The sequence below is a fragment of the Budorcas taxicolor genome, chromosome 18 (genome assembly GCF_023091745.1).
Source record: "Budorcas taxicolor isolate Tak-1 chromosome 18, Takin1.1, whole genome shotgun sequence".
NCBI lineage: Eukaryota > Metazoa > Chordata > Mammalia > Artiodactyla > Bovidae > Budorcas > Budorcas taxicolor.
Genome location: NC_068927.1, coordinates 35,750,696 through 35,771,638, shown reverse-complemented (window position 1 = coordinate 35,771,638; position 20,943 = coordinate 35,750,696). Strand labels below are relative to the sequence as shown.

At 51.3% G+C, this 20,943-nt stretch overlaps 1 protein-coding gene across 1 annotated transcript in view; it reads right to left on the bottom strand.

Moving 5' to 3' along the window:
• Positions 1 to 762: 762 nt before the first annotated feature.
• Positions 763 to 20,943, bottom strand: part of BEAN1 (brain expressed associated with NEDD4 1) — a 37,248-nt gene continuing 17,067 nt past the window's right edge. Inside the window, exons 3-5 of the mRNA XM_052656482.1 lie at positions 7,558 to 7,821; positions 2,823 to 2,973; positions 763 to 1,353 (exon numbers count right to left, since the gene is read on the bottom strand). Coding sequence (XP_052512442.1) covers positions 1,014 to 1,353; positions 2,823 to 2,973; positions 7,558 to 7,821 — 755 coding nt within the window. The 3' untranslated portion in view covers positions 763 to 1,013. The remainder of the gene's footprint in view (positions 1,354 to 2,822; positions 2,974 to 7,557; positions 7,822 to 20,943) is intronic.

Genomic DNA, 20,943 nt, shown 5'->3' with positions numbered 1-20,943 from the left:
GCCAGCACTGCTCCTGGGGTCCGTCTCCAGCCCACTTGAGCTTAGGCCATGAATGGTCGGCAGGGCATGCACCTAGCGAGGGGCTGCTCCTTTGCCTCAGCGCCTGTCCCCAGGCAGGCCCCACCCCATCTCCTTTGAAGACCCTCAGTCCCAGGCAGTGGTTGGATGGACATGGGCACAGCCGTGACCCACTACCACCACCCCCCCACCACCACCGCGTGCCTGCTGAGGGCCCGGTCCATCACTTGTGGCTTGGAGTGGGGGCTTTGGAGATAACTCCGCTAGCACCACCAGACGGAGGGTGCTGGGCTAGGGATGGGGCAGGGTGAGGCGAGGGTCTCCAGATTGTGCCTGGGCCCCCAGTCCCGTGTCCCTCACCCTATAAGTGGCAGGTGTTGTGGCTCTTCTGGCCTGGGGTGGGGACATAGAGACAGCGTGGAGCTGAGCCTCACTGAGGCCTGTCCCGCCAACTGGGAGGACCAGCTGCCTCCTGGGGGCGGCGGGGGGCGGGGGGGGGGGTGAGTTTGGGCAGGCAGCTGACCTGGGATGGCTGAGCAGCTTCTGGGGCGCAGAGTCAGTGTTGGGGCCCAGCCTGCCCAGCGAGGGCAGGGCAGACGGCCTGGGGAGAGGGCAGAGTGAACCCCAGCCCCTTCTCTGCCCCCTTTCTCCCAGCACTGGCTCCAGGGGCGTCACTGGCAGGCTGGGGAGGAGACTGGAGGTCAGGAGAGCTTCATGTGCAATGAAACCTTCACAGGTGGGATTGTGTATCTGGCGGGGGAGACCTGTGTGCGTGTGCACGCCTGCACACGTGAGGGACATGTCTGGATGTGTGCGTGCACATGGGTGTGTCAGTGTGTGTCTGTCCAAGTTGTGTGTATATGTGTGCATGTGGGGGTGCAATGTGAGCATCTGTGTGTGTGTGTGTGTGTGTGTGTGTGTATATACACGCATCTGTGTGCCTGAAAGATGTGACTCAGCCCTGAGGGGCTGGCAGGACCTGACCACCAGGTTGCTCACATGATCCGCTCTGGGCCCAAGGCCGGGGCCTGGGTTGTGGCAGGCGAACCCTGGGAGCTCTGCAGGCCTGGTTGTGGTCCAGGCAGTGGCAGCCGGCCTGATGGGGGGCTGGGCCCACACACAGCCTCGTAAGGGGGGAGGGTGTCCATGGAGACAGTGCGGAGGCCACTCTGGCCCTGCGGCCTCTGCGCCTGCTGGTGTCGGCCAGGGCTGTGGCCACTGCCCGCATCCAGGGCGCCGTCCAGCTCGGGGCAGGAGTCGGTCAGTGAGTAGGGGGGCGGGGCATCCGTGGGGACATACAGCTGAGTGGCGCCTGGTCCCACACACTCCTCGTAACTGCAAGAGAAGAAGCTCCCTCAGGCCCTGTGTGAGCTGGCATCAGTGGCAGGTAGCGGGTTCTCTCCCCCCAGGGCTAGAGGCCTAGCCACAGTGACAGGCTGCCCTGGAGTGAAGCAGGCCAGGCCTTGGTCCCACTGACTCCAGTGAGACCCCTCCACACCCTGGGGAGGGGCACCAAGCACACTGAGACCTGGATTCTGGCCCTGACTCAGCCCTGGTGTCCCTGTGAACACAAGTGAGTGAGTCACCAAATGCTGGGTCCCAGATCTCTTAGAACAGCAGCTGCCACTGCCGAGGCATCTCCAGGTGGGGCTCCCAGTGTGGGGAGTGCTGGTGGGGGCAGCCAGACACTTCTTGGTCTCAGGTCACCCCAAAGTGCTCCTTCAAGGGTTAGGGAGGACTTCCTGGGGGCCCTCTGAACCTGAAGCTGCAGGGCAGAAAATCACCCATCCTCCGGGAAAGTCCATCCCTCCCAGTGACCCTGGGGTGGGGGAGTGGCGGTGGTGGTAAAGAGTAAAAAGGTGATGGGGAGGATGGGGCTGTGTGCAGGGCGCAAGGGGGTCCCCTGGATGGGAATTACTCTTTCCAGGTCCTAAGTGGTGGGTGGCAATGGCACCCCACTCCAGTACTCTTGCCTGGAAAATCTCATGGACGGAGGAGCCTGGTAGGCTGCAGTCCATGGGGTCACAAAGAGTCAGACACGACTGAGCGACTTCACTTTCGCTTTTCACTTTCATGCATTGGAGAAGGCAATGGCATCCCACTCCAGTATTCTTGCCTGGAGAAGCCCAGGGATGGGGGAGCCGGGTGGGGTGCTGTCTATGGGGTCACACAGAGTCAGACACGACTGAAGCGACTTAGCAGCAGCAAGTGGTGGGTGAGGTGCCTGAGAGTGGCTGCCAGGACAGGACCCAGAAGAGAATCCCCCCAGGACAGGGCCACCTGGTGGGCCATGAGCGCAACTGTAGACAGTGACACCTGTCCCAGCGGGTGTGATCGGGACTTCAGGGGCTCATACTGAGGGTGACAGAGGATGAGATGGCTGGATGGTGTCTCCAGTGCAGTGCACATGAATTTCAGCAAACTCTGGGAGATGGTGAAGGACAGGGAAGCTTGGTGCGCTGTAGGGTGTGCTGTAGTCCACGGGGTCGCAAAGAATCGGACAGGACTGGGCAACTGAGCAGCAACCAAGGGGCTTGGGCTGGACCCTCCACCTCAGCTCCTCACCCATCCTGGAGCAACTGAACTTTCCTTCTTTTCGCCTTTTGGAGTGGCCCTCGGTGACATCTGCTGAGTCACGCCCCACCTCACCCGGTCAGGAGGGTGAGGAGATGGCCACGCCCACTGAGCAGATGTGTTCTGTATTTGTACCATCTGGGGTGTTGCCAGTCCCCGTGGGGGCGGGGCTTCCTGTCCGGAGCCCCGCCCTCTCAGGCCCTCCTGCCGCCCCTGCGTGGCCTCCTTACCCGGGTGGAGAGTCTGGGTACAGCTCTCGGAGCACCATGGCATCCACGTCCCCATCAGAGCTAAGGTCCAAAGGCGGAGGCCAGTCCTCGGCGGGGCTGCAGGCGTAGCGCATCCTGTGGCTCGGGCGGCCGTATGTGTGCCCGTCGGACACTGCAGGGAATGGACGGACATTCGGCCTGGGTCTCAGGCCGGTGCCAGGGAATCTGCCTGTTCTCTCCAGCTCACTATCCTGCCCCTCCCTCACCATGAACAGCTGCCTTCATCCCCTCAGCGAGCCCCAGAATATGAATGCCGGTGCTCTACTGGGTGTGTGTTGGCAGTGGTCACAGAGAGGAAGCAGAGCTGGCCCGGGCCTGGTGGGGCTCCCAGGGTGCCGAGCAGCCTGTCCTGGGGACAGCCAAGTCGTGAGCAAGCACATCATGAGCTTTGATAGGTGTCATACTAGGGCTGTGGGAGCAGAGAAGGGCCCGACCCAGCCTGGAGGTCAGGGAGGGCTTCCTGGAGGAAAGGCTCTCAGAACTGAATCTCGTCTAGAAATTAGCCAGGGGGACGGGGCAAGCCTGGCAGAAGGAACAGAACAGCTCAGGTCAAGGGCGGTGGGGGTGCGGGGAGATGAGAAAGAAGACTGTAGTGTGAACAGGATGCTTTGAGCTGTGGAGAAGGGCTGGGGCATGACAAATGGGGAGGAAGTGTCGGGGAATGAGGACTGCAGAGGTCTCTGGGGTTAGGTCTCCCTCCCTTTAGGTTTCCCAGGGAGAAAATGGGGCTTCTATGATGAATCCTGGTGACTTGACAGACGACGCTGTCTTCTGTTGTTGTTTTTATCGCACAAGTACATCAAAGACTCTTGAAATGTCCTGAAGCTGAGAAACATATTTAACTGTGCTTGTGCAGCAGCTACCAACAGAATCTTATTTTCTTAGACCTAGTAACACTGCTTAGGAAATGCCAAAGGAGTACAGTCTTCTCATTCTACAGCTGGGGTTCAGAGAGGATCAGTGACTTGACAGAGGCCACACAGCAAATTATTGGTAGGGCCAGAGGGTGACTGGATGTCCTGGCTTCTAACCCTAGAAGCTCTCCACCTCCCAGTTTCCAATAGGTCTGGCAGAGGCTGGAGGACAGTGGGAGCTGCAAAGATGGCTGAAATGTGAGGTCTCCAGACGGCCCTGGCCTCCCAGGTAGCTCTTCCCCTCAGAGGGTGGGGCCTGAAGTAGGCGGGGCTTGTCTCCTTTGGGAGGGAGTTGCGACCCTTCTTTGAGGTCAACACCACTGTTGGGTTCCCCTTCCCATTCTATAGCCAAGAGCTCAGGGTCCTGTGGCTGGTAGAGTGTGCAGCTGGAATTCACGCATAGTCTGTACAACCCCAAAGACTGCTCCTTGCATTCTGCAAACTCTCTTTCCACTCTTGACACAATGGTGAGTGGAACAATCTGGATACAAAACTCCATCTGCGGGTACAATCCCAGGATTATCTACAGACATCATGAAAGCTCTCAGAAGAAAACTTTCCAAACAGTGGCTCTGTTTGGAGGACAGGAACAGAACCCTTAATTTTTTATGTTTGCTGTATTTTAAAGGTTTTCCGCAGTGATCACACATTACGCTTCTGCTAGGAAAAAGGACTCCAATAACATGCTGAGAAGATGCTGAAATGAGATTTGTTTCCGTTCAGGTCACAAGCTGAAGAATGAGAATTTGGGGAAGGAGTTGGGGAAGAAACTGAGGAGAGAGGAGAGCATGAAATAACTGGGTGAGAAGAGAAGTGGCACCGTGGCTGGCCACTGGGCTCCGGTGCTGGGTCCCAGTCCCACCAGAGTTGGCGGGCAGGGCCCTACCCACTGTGTGCTGGGGCGGCGGGCAGCCAGGGCTGTCTGGACCTCGGGAAAGCTGAGGCTGTTTCCTGGTGGGCACGCCTGAGGGCCGACGGGGTTGAACCACGCTGCTCTTCACCTCTGTCTCCCTGGGGTTACTTTCCTTGGGCTCCCCACAGGCTGAGCATCTTAGGGAAACTGAGGTCACCCTGAGGCATTCACCTAGCCCAGACCCCAGTCCTGCGATGACCCAGGTCAGCCCCAGACATCCAGGTGGGCAGAGCTCTCAAGGAACAGCTGGAAAGAAACTCCACTCCCCCAACCTGAACTCCCCAAATTCCTTTCTCCTTTACCCTCCTTTGTGTTCTCCTCATTAGCACGCACCCAGATAGTCCAGGGAGACCCAAATCTCTCTCTCTCCTTATTTACCCAAGTTAAGGTATACCTCTGTTCATTATTCAGCCCCAGTCCAAGGTTAGCAACCTTACACAGGCTCCAGAGAGCAGGGAGGAGGAACTTGCATCCATAAGCTTCACTGTGCAGTAGCCTCAGGATCTTATTCACCCTCACAGGTATTTGAGAGAGGGACACAGTGGGTGCCTCCTTCTTGCAGATGAAGAAACAGAGACGTGAAGTCACTTGCTCTAAACCTCCAGCAAGTGAGAGAGGGCCAGATCCATCTCCTGAAGCTCAAACTCAGGATCTTTCCATCTTACGGAAAGAGAACAAATTTCTTTCTCTCTTCCTCTCCCTCTTCTTCCTTCTTTCCTCCCATCTTTCTTCCCCAGTCTCTCTGCCTCATTCCTTCATTCACTCACTCCTTCATTCATTCTCAGACATTCACTGGCGCCTCTCTCTGCACCTGGCCAGCCTGCAGAAGGGCCCTGTGGGCAGGCAGGGGAGGACTGACTTTGCCCCGAGGGCAACGGGGAGCCGCTGCATGGCACTGAGCAGAGGTCACAGTTCAATCATGGTGCTCGTCCCATGGAGAAGGCCTTGGAGGCACTAGGCCGCCGGCTGGCAGCTGTGGGGGCTGCAGCATCAGTGACCCCGGAGCAGGTTGTCTCAAGGGGGAGAGATAATGAAAATAGTTAACATGAACTGGGCACGTACTCATAAACCAGGCGCTGTGCTATTTTAGACCTGACAATAACTTTGGGGCGGGTCCCCATGTACCCATTGTATAGATGACTCACAGAGCTGAGTGACTTTCCTGAGGCTGCTTGGTAAGAAGTGGAGATGAAGGCTGCTGTGGACCCTGGGTCTGAGGTGCCTCTGAGACGTAAGAGCCTTGGGGCATCGGGTGAGGAGGATGGGTGGGGCCTGGAGCTGGAGGGTGTGTGAGATGGAGCAGGGGTGGGTCCTCTCTCAGGACCCAGGGCCCAGGGTGGGGCTCTCAGGAACCTCGAGATTCCTCTTCTCAGGAATCTACCAGCAAGTCTGAGAAGAAGGCACCAGAGCAATGGGAGAGAACCTGGAGAGGCTGAGTCACTGGAGCCAGGGAGGGCATCTGAAGGACAGAGGGTCCCCCACGGCCAGGAGGCTGCTGCTCGTCAGAGCGTCATGGGTCTTGTGTCCCCTCCCCCCTGGCTTCTTTCCAAGCCTCCTGGCAGTCCCTGGTGTACCCCCTGAAGGCCAGGGGATGGCATCAGGGCATCAGCACCTCCAGGCCTCCTGCTGAGGCCCCAAGGAGATGCCAAAGCCAGAGCTGAGAACAGAGGCGAGGGCAGGGAGGCGGGAACCCCACAGCAGGGTCTCCACGGCGACAGGGCCGTGGGGGTGCAGTGAGTCAGCATCAGGCAGCAAAGGCCTGAGCCCAGAGCAGCCTGGCGGCGGCCTGCAGTCACCCCACCTGCTCTGAAGTCAGGGCCGGGGACTTGCTCATGTGACACTGGCCCCATGGCCCCACCACGCACTCAGGACGGACTAGCCTCTCTCTCCCGAGGCCTCTCTCTCTCAAGGCCAAGGTCGACCTCTCCACTCACTCTTGGAAGTTCCCCTGGCCCTCTCCTGAGCTCTAAGTCCCAGGCTCAGGCTCGGGCACATTCGAGCCACTCAACAAGTCCCTCTAGCTCTTGGTCTTTAAAATGGGCTACCACAAATTTTGCTGGGAAAATGGGATGGGGAGGTGACTTCCTCTGCTGTGGAGTAGGTCCCTCTGGGCTAGGCCCGTGCTGGGCTGCGAGCTCAGTGTGAGGAGAGCTACAGCTGCCCAGCGTCAGGGCACTGCTGGGGGTGGGTGCAGTGCTCAGGAGGTCCTGGGAGTGGGGACCACCCCTGCCTGAGGGGAGGGCGTGAGGAGGGGCAGAGAGGCTCTAAAAGGAGGAGGCATTTGTGCCAGCTCTGGAAGGACAAGCAGGCTTCTGTCAGATGGGGAGGTGGTGGGGAATGGCATTCTAGGCACAGGGAAGAGCGCATGCAGAGGCAGGAGGGAGCAGGAAGGAGGCGTCTTAGGTGGGTGAGCAGGAAGAGTAGAGGGTAAGGGTCGGGCTCTGTGAGGTGGGCAGGCTGGCCATCCTGGGCCTGACTGGCTCCGTCCTGGGGTAGGAGAGGCCGAGGGTGGTACTGGGCTCCTTGTTGGAGGTGGGCACGCTCTGGGCAGGAGCCTTGTGCTCCTTAAGGGTCAGGCTGGTGCTTCAAGGGCAGGAACAGGCAGGCCTGGTCTCACGGTGGCCAGGGCTGGGGAGAAGCCCTATACCACCCTTTGACCTTCAGCCTCACCCTTGGCAGACAGCTGGGCTTCCCACGCCACTGAGGCATTATGGTGAGTGCCTCTGGGCTCTTCCTGATCACTCAGGACCTCTAGGATGCAGCCTGACCACCCTGTCCCGCCCATGGCAGAGCCGCCACCTCCCTGCTGCCACCTGGGCGACAATCGGGCAGGGGGCCTGGGGGTGCCCGGGGACGGGCAGCAGCTCACCGTAGCCCTGCTCGTACTCTCGATGGCGCCGGCGGCGGCGGCGGTGGTGGCGATGGTGGTGGCGGCGGTGGCGGTGGTGGCGGCGCTGGAGCCGGGCTTGCCTGTCCCTGCGGATGCTGCCCACGATGATGGTGATGCAGGAGAGGATGATGACCACGCCTATGACTGCACTCGCCACCAGCACGGGGGACACGAGCAGGTGGCTGTGCTCTGAGCTCTCCGAGAACGTGGGGTAGAAGTAACTGGTGCGGTTGTACCGAGCTACTGTGAACAGAGAGAGACACTGAACAAACATTCTGCCCCACACCTTCCTCCTGCCTCCCTGCTGCCCTGCGAGTTATCCCTCCCTCGGTGTGCGTGTTAAGTGACTCCAGTCGTGTCCAACGCTTTGCAACCCTATGGACCATAGCCCACCAGGCTCCTCTGTCTGTGGGATTCTCCAGGCAGGAAAGTGCAGTGGGTGGCTGTGCCCTCCTCCACGAGATCTTCCTGACCCAGGGACCAAACCTGTGTCTCTTGAGTCTCCTGCGTTGGCAGGCAGGCTTTTTACCTCTAGCGCCGCCTGGGAAGCCCTCATCCCTAGGTAAATGGAGGCTATTGTGGCCCATGGACTTTATCCTGACTGCTTCTGCCAGGGAGGAAGGGAGCAGCACCTTGCCCACATCCTGCCCCTCTACATCTACAGGAGCCTCTACTAGTGAGAGTTGACCTCTTCTCCTCTCCCCTGAAGCCTCTGCCCTGGGAGCTCAGCCAACTCACAGATAGGAAAAAGGAAGCTCAGAGAGGGCAGTGGACTTGCTCAAGGTCACACAGCGAATTAGTGGCAGAGCTGAGGCTTGAACCCAAGATCCAGTGCTAGACCAGGACTCTCCTCCAACAAGGCACAAGGTTGGAAGGTCAGTGTGACTTTGCCAAGGTCTTGGGAAGGGATGGAGGATACTCAGGCATTGGAGTTTGAGGACAAACCATACTGGTTGCCTGCTTTGGGGGTGAATCCTACCCATGGGACACCAGGGAAATCAGGCGGGCCTGGGCCTGTGGGCAGTAACTGACCCAGACAAGTCAGGGGGCTGGATCTGATCAGGGAGGACTTCTTGGAGAAGTTTGGAGGTATTCCAGGCAGGGGAAGAGCAAGGGCAAAGGTGCAGAGAGGTAAGAAGGGGCTTCTAGGAAGGGGTGTGACATGGCAGAGTATTGACGATGAAAGAACCTTCTCTAGGGCCAACAGCTGGGTCCCTGAGAGCGCTACTAGAGGGGGCTTCTGGGAGCCATGGTGGCATTGTCCTCCCGCTGGATAAGATGATGGAGCCCCGAGGGCTGGAGCTCCAGGGAGGGGCTAGAGTCAGCCAAGAGCATCCACGGGCCTCTGCCCAGGGAGAAACAAGCACCTCATTAGTGAGTCTCTGAGACTGCCCCTTAATTCCCTCCCACTCAGCTGGGTTGGGGTGTGGATTTCCTCTTTTACAGATGTGTGGACTGATGCTCAGGACTGGTAAGTGACCAGCCCACGGTCATTCTGTTACTCTGTGGTCAAGTCAAGCAACCCAGGCCCCAACTTCGAAGTCCAGAGCTCACTGCCCTCTGTGTCCCTGTCCCTGGCATGCGGGTCCCACCTCCCCAGAGGGAGTGAGCTGCAGACACTCGGTGAGCCACAGGGGCAGGGCAAGCATTCCTGGGCCCTGTTCTGAAAGGGGTCCTTCGGTCTGCCCTCCCAGAGCCAAGGTCCCAGGCCCTGTTCTGCATCTGTCATGTATGATCATGCATGTATGACCATGCACGGTTACCAGGGCTTGTGTCTGAGTGCCCTCTGTATCCTCAAGCTCAGCCCTGGGTCCAAGTTTACCAAAGGTGCCCAAGGCATGTATTGAATGGGTGGCTCCAGCCTTGAGATCAGACAAAGAAGTGGCAGGGAGGCCCTGAGCTCCCTCGGGGGAATGAGGTCTCTGTCTTGGGTGTTTGAGGATACTGTACTGAGGATGCTGTTAGGAGGGCTTTGTTCCCAGGTGAGAGCCTGGACTTAGGCAAATCAGAAGCTGGAAGTTCAGCTGTGGCCATCTGTCCCTTCTTATCCCTTTCCAGCACCATTTCCAAAAGGCTCTCCCACATTCAGCCCATGGCAGGGACAGGTAGGTGAAGCAGGAATTCAGGGTTGCTGCCTGCGCTGTGAAGATGCCCGGCCAGCAGTTCTGCCCATGCTGGTAGCTCTTGAAACTTACTGACATTCATTAGGAGGGGCTGGCTTGAAAGCCTTACTTTCAGCAGCCTTTGCCTGCTGAAGTTCATTGTAAGCTGCTCCCCTGCAGGTGCATTCACTGGGGAGAGGGAGAGACCCTTGATTTTGGCTGGGCATATGTGCTTCTTGACCCCGTGATATGAGAATGTCAGGGTATGTGAATTTCTGGGATTCTTTGGGGGCCAAACACACACCACTGTTTTGAGAGCCCCTGCTATGTGTAGGGTCTGTTTAAAGAGCTTACTTCATCCCTGAAGCTATGTTCTCCCCATTTTGGAGGTGAGGATCCTGAGGCTCAAAAATATTAAATGACCCACCGCAATCATATAGCCAGTATAGGGCTAATTAATAACCATTCTCTTTTTGTTTGGCCCAGGAGCCAGCCTCAGCATCCTTTCCTTTTTTAAAACATCCTTTCCAACATAGCACTTCACACAGTGATTACCCTGGTCATGAAGCGAAGCTTGTGGCCACCTCTCTTCTAGTCCACAGTGCTGCCACTGCTGAGCCAATGATCAGGCTTTGGCTTGGACTAGGTCTGAACCAGTGGCCACTCTGTTACCATATTCTCTCTAATAAAGCGCAAGCCAATTGGCCATCCAACCAATGTCACCATCTTCCCATCTACCATGTGGCCTCTCCCCCTTAGAAGCCAATGGCAGGACTTGGGAATGTCAGACAGGCAGTCCTCCTTGGGGAGCATAGGAGCGTATGGAGTCCACGCTCGACTGGTTCAGTATGTCCCAGCTGCTTCGATGGCTTGGGACATGCTGGCCACCCCATGATCCAAGGCAGATGGGCTACTAGAAAGCTGGCCAAGGCAAGGTTGTGGGTGCCCAGAATAAAAACCTAGGGCAGGATTTGTGTGCATGCATGCCTGCCCTGCTCAGCATGCAGTGCCTTCTGCCGAGGTGCCAGTCCCATGGGGTCACCTTGAAGACGACTTGCTGCCACCTGCTTCAGCTGCTAAGGGGAGCTTCACCCTCCTGGCAGTGCTGGGCTCATTACCAGCCAGGCGTGGAGATGGCAACACCTGCATCTGCATGAAGCCAGTTTGGGAAGGCATCCGCCTGTATGGCTGGTAAGAAATTAATCTTCCAGTCACTGTGACCGGCAGAGGTAGGCGCTGCTTTAAATTATGAGGGAAATTCTTCCAATTTCCAAATTCAGGGTCCACTTCATCAACGAGATAAAAATGACTGCAGAAAAATGACATGATGCTAACACCCCTTCCCACCCCTCTGCCTCTCTGTCCCCCATACTGGCTGCAACAGGACAGAGAATGAGGCAAGCTTTGCCTCTAGCCTAGATTTTCTTCCCAAGTAGCCTCTACAAAGGTGCTGATGACCAAGAGGAAATTGTACCCTGAGATGTGGCCCTTCTTCCACACACCAGCATGACTAGCTAACTTCTGCTGAACACTTACTGTGTGTCCTGCACCATGCTTGGTACTTTTCATGTACTAGTTCATTTAATTCTTATGATGGCCCATGATGGGAACTCCAATTAACAGGTAGAGAAACTGGACCTCAGAGAGGTTAAGTGATTTGTCCAGTGTCACACAGCCCACACAGAGGGACCCAAGTCAGTGGGCAGCCAAAGCCCTGTGCTCTTAGGCAAGATGCTAGTCTGTGGCTAACAGGCACTGTGAGACAGAATTCATGTTTTTGGGATTTTGCTAAAGTGAAAATTTCCTCTCCCTAAAACTGAGCTTTGCTTCCTCCTGGCCACCTTATATGTAGCAACATAGACCATGACCTAAGTCTTATTCAGGGTGAAAGTATATCAACAGCTAAACATTGCATGTCATGGTTAGCTAAACTAAGCCTTTAAATAGCTAAACATCCCTGGGTCAGGAAGATTCCCTGGAGAAGGAAATGGCAACCCACTCCAGTATTCTTGCCTGGAAAATCCCATGGACAGGGAAGCCTGGCGGGCAACAGTTCATGGTGCCGCAGAGTCAGACACGACTGAGCACAAATATTGCTAAGTTTTGAGGGGCTGGCAGGGGTCCACTATTAGAGGATCTAGAAAATCAAAAGACCATTCTTGGGTTTTCCCTGGTGTCCAGTAGTTAAGACTCCATGCTCCCAATGCGGGGTCCCAGAATCCATCCCTGGTCAGGAACTAGATAACACAGCTGAAGATTCCATGTGCGGCAACTAACCAAGCGGATCTAAGTTGGGGGAAAAGGCTGTCCTTTATCTCCAGGGCAAAGAGGAGACGTCCAGGGGCCGGGGTCCAAGTGTTTTAGGGGCGCCCTCTGGCTGAAGAAAGGGATAGTGTATGTGTATGTTTGTCGCTCAATTGTGGCTCTTCGCCACCTCTGTCCATGGAATTCTCCAGGAAAGAGCACTGGAGTGGGTTGCCATTTCCTTCTCCAAGGAATCTTCCCAAGAAAGGGATATGTCATAAACACACGAAGGCTGCTGCCAGGCTCCAAGTGAGCGAGGAGCGAGGGTGGAGCGGCGTGTAGAGCAAAGGGCATGCGTGGAGCATGGAACGTGAGTGGGCGAGTGTGGGGCGTGCGTGGAGCGTGGGGCGTGCGTGGCGTGTAGGTGGAGCGTGGGGCGTGCGTGGAGCGTGGGTGGAGCGTGCAGGAGGTTGAAGCCCAGGCTCCCGGGCTCTGAGTGGAGCCAGGCTCAACTGAAAGCTCTTGACGGTGAGCTGTTCCTGAGAGAGTTCCTCCGCCGCGCCAAGCTGAAGTACTGTGAGCACGCCGCAGAAACAGCCCTGGTGCTCTCCCGACTCTGCGCATGGGGTCCTGAGGCTCCTGTCGGGGCTGGGATGGTGCCTGGGTCCGTGGGCCGCCGCCGGGCCAGGCAGAAGCCAGCGCTTGCGCCTCCGGACTTCTGCTCCAGGCTGCGACTGGGAACCACTGGTGAGTCAGGCCCTTAGTGACCCCGGCCTGGGGTTGGGGCCGAGTCTGGCGCTTGCCTCCTCTCTGTGTGAAATCATGGCCACTCCCATTTACAGGACACTGAATCTTGGTGGGCTGAAGTTTGTCCACCTGGTTTCGTGGCAGAGCTGGGAGAACTGGGCTACATTCCTGGTTCTGCCAGTTACCCTCTGTGTGACCCTGGGCATGTTCTCTGCCCTCTCTGGACCTGCTCACTGTTTGTCTGAAAGATGTTTATTCTTGGATCTTGAATTGTTCTTCCTGAAGGGTGGGTAAAGGGGTAGGGGAGGAGGTGGGAGCCCAGTGAACGCAATGGGGGAGGCAGTGAGATCAGAAGATTGCTCTTGCAGTCTGAAGCCACCTAGGACCACTGGCAAAGGAAGGGCACCGAGGCACCGAAGGTGCTGAGCCACCGTCTTTAGTTCTCCAGTCCTGCCCATATCTTCGGAGATGCTGGCTGGAGGAAGAAGGGGGCTATGGACAGAGTTCTGACTGATGGTCCCCGTCACAGAAAATTCTGAACACATTTGTCATGGGTCCACTTCCCTAAGTCTGGCCTCAGAAGTGCACTTCTTCTCCACTGCTGAAGCCACCAGGGTGAGGCTGTGAAGTCATTGGAGAAAATCTGGGGAAGAGGATTCAGGCGCTTTTCTTTGCTCATCAATGGCTGGTCCCAGCCTCCCAGCTAGGGTAGGGGGACACGGCAGGGCAGGCTCACTACACGTGGGCGCTTCTGAGTCCTATCCCCTTCTTTTTTTGGGCAACTTCTCAGCCCACTTGGCGATACCTATCCTCTTGTCACCAGGAGACTGTGATGGAGAGAGATTAGGGCACTGGGGGCAGGTCAGGAACATCCACACAGGGGCTGGGTCTTGCAGAATGAACCAGCAGAAGGAGAGCAGGGGAGGGAGGAAGGGGCCTGGGCAGGAGTACAGAAGGGTGAGGTCGCAGAAGAGCTCAGGGAAGGAGGAGGTGCTCCTGGGGTGAGGCTGTGGGCTGCCACATGAACACTGGCATTATGAGGCTGGGGAAATGGCTGCTTGGCGTTCAGGATTCTTCTTACAACGGAAATGTATCTCTGCAAGATGTCAAGGCCCTGACATGTTTCACTTGGCTGTTTGAGGCATTACAAGTGGGGCAGGTTATAGTGGAAACTGAGGATTAGAATGTGAAATCATCCACCCCTCCATTAATTCACTCAACCAACCGTTTATCCACCCTCCCATGTATTTATGTATCTAGGCATCTACTCAGGATCCACTTGATCATCCATGCATCCATCCATATATTCAATCATCCATCCACCCATCCATCCATCCACCCACCAGTACTCACTAAGTGCTTCTCTGCTTGGATACACGCTAGGCACTAGGAACATTATGTGAATCAGCTAAAATGAACCTCTCAAACTGTAGAAAGCACAAATACCCCAGTGCTCAGGGGGAAAGTCTTGGTAGATCATGGAGTTCTCTGCTCTCATGTTAGGCAGAGTAGCCCTAGCCCTGCTTCCCTCTGTTTACACATCAGAGTTAATAGGAGAGTGCTCCACTGCCAAGTAGAAGATTTTTAGCCACTGCATTAAAATATAACTGGAAAAATAAAAGTGACCACCCACAGGCCGTTCATGATTCTATAAATATAAGATGAGAATGATTTATTCCACTATTAAGATAGATTCTGCCATTTCAATAAACTCACCAAAATTAACTCACATGTACTTCTACGTATCCAAACTCCATAGCTTACCATCCTGTCATCCTTCACTAAAGTTTTATCTCCAGTTTGATGAACAATTTATTTGTTGGCTGGAAAACTCACTGAAACAGTATCACAGACCACTTTTCCCTGTTTCTGCAGAGGAAGTGGTGAACTGGCTGACATTACAAAATCAAACCACAGCAGAATGAGACTTTCAACTTGAACCCACACCACCAGTCTCTCATTTTCTTGCTAGAGTCATCAGTGGCCTTGAACTCATTATCTCTACTCTTCCATCATCACCTACAGTTGGCTTTTCGGCTGTTTTCCATGGAGGACACAGGCTTTAATAACACTGGCAGTCACTGTGCTTGCTTGATGTGTAGGAAATAGGGGAACTGTGTGGAGAAGCAGCTGGATGGGAGCTGGGGGCTGGCATGGCCCACCCATCAGCTAGGGAATTAGCTGTCACATCCCCATTTGCATCGTGCTGTGCTCAGTCGTGTCTGACTCTTTGCAACCCCATGGACTGTAGCCCACTGGGCTCCTCTCTCCGTGGGAGTCTCCAGGCAAGAATACTGGGGTGGGTTGCCATTTTCCTCTCCCTCATTTGCATTATGAGCCTCAAAATTGTGGCTTCAGAAAATGACCATTTACTACAATGTGGTCTTTCCAGAAAGTTCATGAATAATTGATATATAAATGTTAAATTCATGAATGCTTCAAATTATCATCAACTGTCCCCCAGCCTGGGCCAACCTAGAGAAGTGTTCTTGGGCCAGAATGGCTGAGCCCCCACCCCAAGTACTATCATCCTTGGTTTTGTTCTGGCCTTTTGCGGGTTCTGATTCTGGAACATATCACAGGACTTTGTCCCCTGCTCCGCAGTAGTTCCCTCAACTCCTAGAATTTACAAGGGCATGCGGGAAGCCACCAGGGCAGTGGTGTACTAAAAATAATACATTATGAGGAGAAAGGACCTATTCCAGGAATGCAAGAATGGTTTAAGACCATGAAATCTATTAATGTAACATGTCACTTCAGTAGGTAGAATGAGAAAAACTACTAGACCAGGCAAAGATACATACTTCTTGGCCACAGTAGATACGAATGATCTCAAATGGCTGACAGCATCACACTGAACTGTGGAGCTTTGGAGTAGTTTCTCAGCGTGTGGCTCATGGAACGTAGATTTCTAAAAACATGGAGTGTTTGTGGAGAAGTCCTGAATCCCCCCAGTCCCCAAGGTTGCTTTGCAGCCCTGAGCTGGGGCACCCCAGCCCCGGTCCTAATGCCTTTTATTCACCAGCATTCACTGTCTGAGGTGAATGGCCTTAGTGTCCTCTGGGAGAAGGGTCACTCCTCAGCCTTCTTCCTCAGGGCAGTGGTGGTGTGGGGGGAACCCCAGAGCTCCACCACCAAAGCTGACATGCATCTGGTCCTTGGATCTTGCCAAGTCACAGAGTCCTGGGTTCAGATCTTGGTCCTCCCTCTTGCAGGTGGTCTCTGGGCAGTTTACCCCTCTGAGGTTCTAGCACTTCAATTGCCCAATGGGAACAGCAATTTCTTTGAGCTAATTAAAGCACACTGCTTAGCAGGATGCTTGGAACACAGTAGGTGCTCAATATATGACAATTAAACCTTAAAATCTTAACAAAATATTCCCTAGACATAGTGCTAAATATGAAAGGCAAAACAGTAAAGCTTCAATAGGAAGACACTGTAGAACATCTTTATGACCTTGGATTTCTTAAACAGGATACAAAGGTATTAATATTAACTGTGAAACAATGGGTAAATTGTACTATATTAAAATAAAGATCTTTGGTGGGAGTTTGGGCTTCAAGGTGGGCAAGGGGCATGGGGACTGAGATGTGAACAGGATCAAGGACATAGCTAGAGCAAGGGGAAGATTTTGAAAGAGTTTCTAAATAATTTGTAACCTGCCCTGGGACACTGGTGAATGCTTCTCAGGGAGGAACCTGTCTGTACAGGTGCCTGGAACCACATAATAGATCCCAAGACATAGAAAGCTCCGCCTTCACATTCTTATGGGATCCTCCATTTTTGCACAATTAGCTCTTTCACTCTAATAGTTCTCGGTGGCATACTCAAGAGAGTAGCCACACTGTCACCTACAGGAGTTCAATGTCAAACAGTAGTAACTGAGTATAATGCATCTTGTGATGATAGAGGAAAACTCATTTGGAAACCTTGGTCTCATGTTCAATGAGGGGACCTAAAACAAAACAGCCTTTCTTCAAGTCAGTGAGAAGTAAAAAGCCCCACAGGATTCCTTTTCAGTTCGAAAATGCAAGTCTTCGCAGCAGCTGACAGGAAATGTGCGATATTTACCCGGGCTGTCTTTTGATGGTGACTCATGTCGCCAGAGCCTGTGCTACCTCTGATTACCTATGTTTCAGTATTAGTGTCACTTTAGTACTTTCAATCCTGTAAAGATTTTTGCAGCGGAAGTATAACTCTTGATTACCTACTAAACTTGGAAACAGTTTAGTTTCTTACCTACTAAACATGATCTTCATTCAGTTTTTATGATATGTTTTTGCATTCTCCTCTTCTCTAAATCAAAGCCAGTGTTGAACAAAGGGATGATGGTGGGCATGTCTTTCTCCTCTTGTGTGTGCTCCATGGGCGCACCCTCCCTGTGGCTCTTGTAATAAGACTATGGTATATAGCTGGGCCTTTCATTCTTGAGCAGTTAAACATAAATGCCACTGCAGAAGTGCTGGCTGTGCTAGGATTGGGCAGAAATTGATTTTGAAATGGTAGGTAAACATTTGTTAAATCAGACACTGAATTTCAGCCACTGTGGTGGTTGGACTACTTAGTTCAGTGTTTTTAATGCTCAGTATAATTCCTATTTTACAAGAATTTAAGGAAGACGCCATAGGTTTCTGAATATACGGACTCAGAAATTCCATACTGGCTGGGAATTTGATAGTCGTGTTGTCCTAGATAATTGGATTTTACGCTTGGTAGATATGGCAGTGTGCTAGCATCGCTCAGGTGTAATTGATCATTGTGCTTTCTGGCAAGGAAAATGTGAGAGCCGTGCCCCAGTGTGACTGTTCTTATTGTTTAGAGAGTGTTGGTGACTTGCTGTGCAAGTATACAGCCGCATGTACTGTAATTGTCCTTAAACTGTTGGGCTCACAGTCATTATTTTAGTGTTAGAGGTACTTTTGTATCTTGGAAAAAATAAGGAAAAATTTTAAAAGTTTAAGTTATTTCACAAGCAGTCTCTTTAAATTTCATTTAACCTAACACCTAAAATTTCAATAATAGACAAAAACTCGTTATTACTATCTGCCATCCAACTTAAAAGGTGCCCACCTTGGCTTTCACATTTATAAAGATGTATTCTTTGAAGTGCATCAGCAGGATCCTCTGCTCCTAAGAAGTCCAAGAGGGTATCCCCTAACTGTATGCTCTATATCATTTTATTTTCTATAAATTTTAAAGTTAAATATGAATAAAGCAAACAGTTATATGTAAGACTTGATAAATACTCTATATAAAAATTTGAGAATATCTTTGAATGCAAAGACATGGTTATAAGAGTCAAAAAATCTTCCAGGGACGTCCCTGGCAGTCCAGTGGACTTTGCCTTCCAATGCTGGGGGTGCGGGTTTGATCCCTGTTTGGGCAGCTAAGATCCCACGTGCTTCTCAGCCAAAAACACTAAACATAAAACAGAAGTAATATAGGAACAAATTCAAAAAAATCTTAAAAAAGCAGTCCACAAAGAGGAAGAAGATTTTTGCAATAATATATCCAACACAGGTCTGGTATTCAGAATATATAAAGACCACCTAAAAATTAATACTAAAAAGACCCAATTAAAAAAAAGTGGGCAAAAGGCTTAAATAATCACTTCACAAAAGAGGATATCCAGGGTGCTAGTACACTGTACTTAATAACTAGAGAAATTCAAAGGAAAACCACAAGGTGATATTTCTACTATTTTCCAGAATGGCTGAAGTGAAAAAATTCAGAGCAAGCACTGGTGACGATGGAGGGCAACTAGAACTCATATATTGATGACAGGAGAGTGGACTGGTACTGCCCTTCTGGAAAAGTATTTAGCCCTATCTATTAAAGCCAAACATATGGATGTCCCATAACGCAGAAATTCCATTCCTGGGCAGAATGAATCCTCCAACAGAAATGCATCAATATGTTCACATACTAGAACAGTGCTGTCCAATATGGTAGTCACTAACCACATGTAGCTGCTTAAATTAATGAAAATTAAATTAAAAATTCAATTCCTCAAAATTGGAGATGATTCAAAGAAACTGAAAGATGTCCCATGCTCCTAGATTGGAATAAATAATATTATTAAAATGCCGTAGTATCCAAAGCAATCTACAGATTTAGTGTATTCCATACCAAAATAGCCATGATACTTTTTTTAGAACTAGAACAAATAATCCTAATATTTATATGGAACCACAAAAGACCCTAAATTGCCAAAACAGTCCTGAGGAAAAAGAACAAAGCTGGCAGTACACACAGATTAAGACAGATAACTGACAAGGACCTTCTGTATAGCACAGGGAACTCTACTGAGCGTTCTGGGATAATCCAGATGAGAAAAGAATCTGAAAAAGAATGAATGTGTATGTATAATTGAATCACTTTGCTGTACACCTGAAACTAACAGAACATTGTAAATCAACTATACTCCAATAAATAAAAAAAGAACAAAGCTGGAAGTATAACTCTGCCAAATTCAGACTCTCCTACAAAGTTACAGTAAGCAAAGTAGTATGGTATTGGGACAAAAACAGATACATAGATCCATGAAACAGAATAGAGAACCTGGAAATAAACCCCCACACCTATGGTCAGTTAATCTACGACAAAGGAGGCAAGAATATACAAAGGAGAAGAGACAGTCTCTTCAACAAGTGGTGCTGGGAAAACTGGACAGTTTCTTGTAAAACAATGAGATTAGAACATTCCTTCACACTATATACAAAAATAAACTTTAAAAGAGTTTAAAGATCTAAAGGTAAGACCTGAAACCATAAAACTCCTGGAAGAGAACATAGGCAGAACACTTTTTGACATAAATTGTAGCAATATTTCCTTGGCTTAGTCTCCTAAAACAAAATAAATAAAAATAAAAATAAACAAATGGGACCTAATTAAACTTAAAAGCTTTTGTACAGCCAAAGGAACCATCAACAAAACGAAAAAACAGCCTACAGAATGGGAGAAAATATTTGCAAATGATGAGCCCCAAAAGAGATTAATGTTCAAAATATATAAACAGCTCATACTGTTCAATTAAAAAAACAATAGAAAAATGGTCAGAAGACTTGAATAGGCATTTATCCAAAGAAGACATACAGATGGCTAACAGTCACATGAAGAGATGCTCCACATTGCTAATTATTAGAGAAATGCAAATCAAAACCACAATGAGGTATCACTTCACACTTGTCAGAATGGCTGTCATCAAAAGGAAACTCAAATAACTAATGTTGGAGAGGATTTGGAGAAAAGGGAACTCTAGTTCAGTGCTGGTGGGCATGTCAATTGGTGCAGGCACTGTGGAAAACAGTATGGAGAGTCCTTAAGAAACTACGAATGAAACTACCATATGATTCCACTTCTAGGTATTTATCTGACGAAAATGAAAACACTAATTATAAGAGATACGTGCACCACAAAAACCCCATGGACTATACACTCCATGGATTTCTCTAGGCCAGAATAGCCTTTCCCTTCTCCAGGGGATCTTCCCAACCCAGGTATTAAACCCAGCTCTCCCACATTGCAGGCAGATTCTTTACCAGCTGAGCCACAAGGGAAGCCCAAGAATACTGGGGTGGGTAGCCTATCCTTTCTCCAGTGGATCTTCCCAACTCAGGGGTCTCGAACTGGGGTCTTCTGCATTGCAAGCAGCTTCTTTACCAAATGAGCTATCAGGGAAGCTCCCCAATGTTCATAGCAGCACTATTCACTATTACCAAGATTTGGAAGCAACACAAGTGTCCATCAACAGACAATTGGATTAAAAAGGGTATGGAATGGAATACTGTTCTGCTATAAAAAGGAATGAAATAATGCCACTTGTAGCAACATGGGTGGGACCTAGAGAATATTATTCTTAGTGAAATAAGACAAGGAAGGCAAATACTATATGAAGTCACTTATATGTAGAATCTTAAAAATGATACAAATGAATGTCTATACAAAATAGAAATAGACTCACAGATATAGAGAGCAAACTTGTGGTTACCAAAGGGGAGGAGGAAGGAACTAATTAGGGATGTGGGATTAATAGATACAAACTACCATACACAAGAGAGATCAGCAACAAGGATATACTGTATAACACAGGCAGTTGTGCCCATTATCTTGTAATAACCTGTAATGGAGTATAAACTGCAAAAATGCTGAATCAGTAAGCTGTACACCTGAAACTACCTGTACTGTAAATCAGCTGTACTTCAGTTAAAAAATTTAGTCTTCAGTTGCACTAGTCACATTTCAAGGGTTCAGTGGCTGCAAGTGGCTAGTG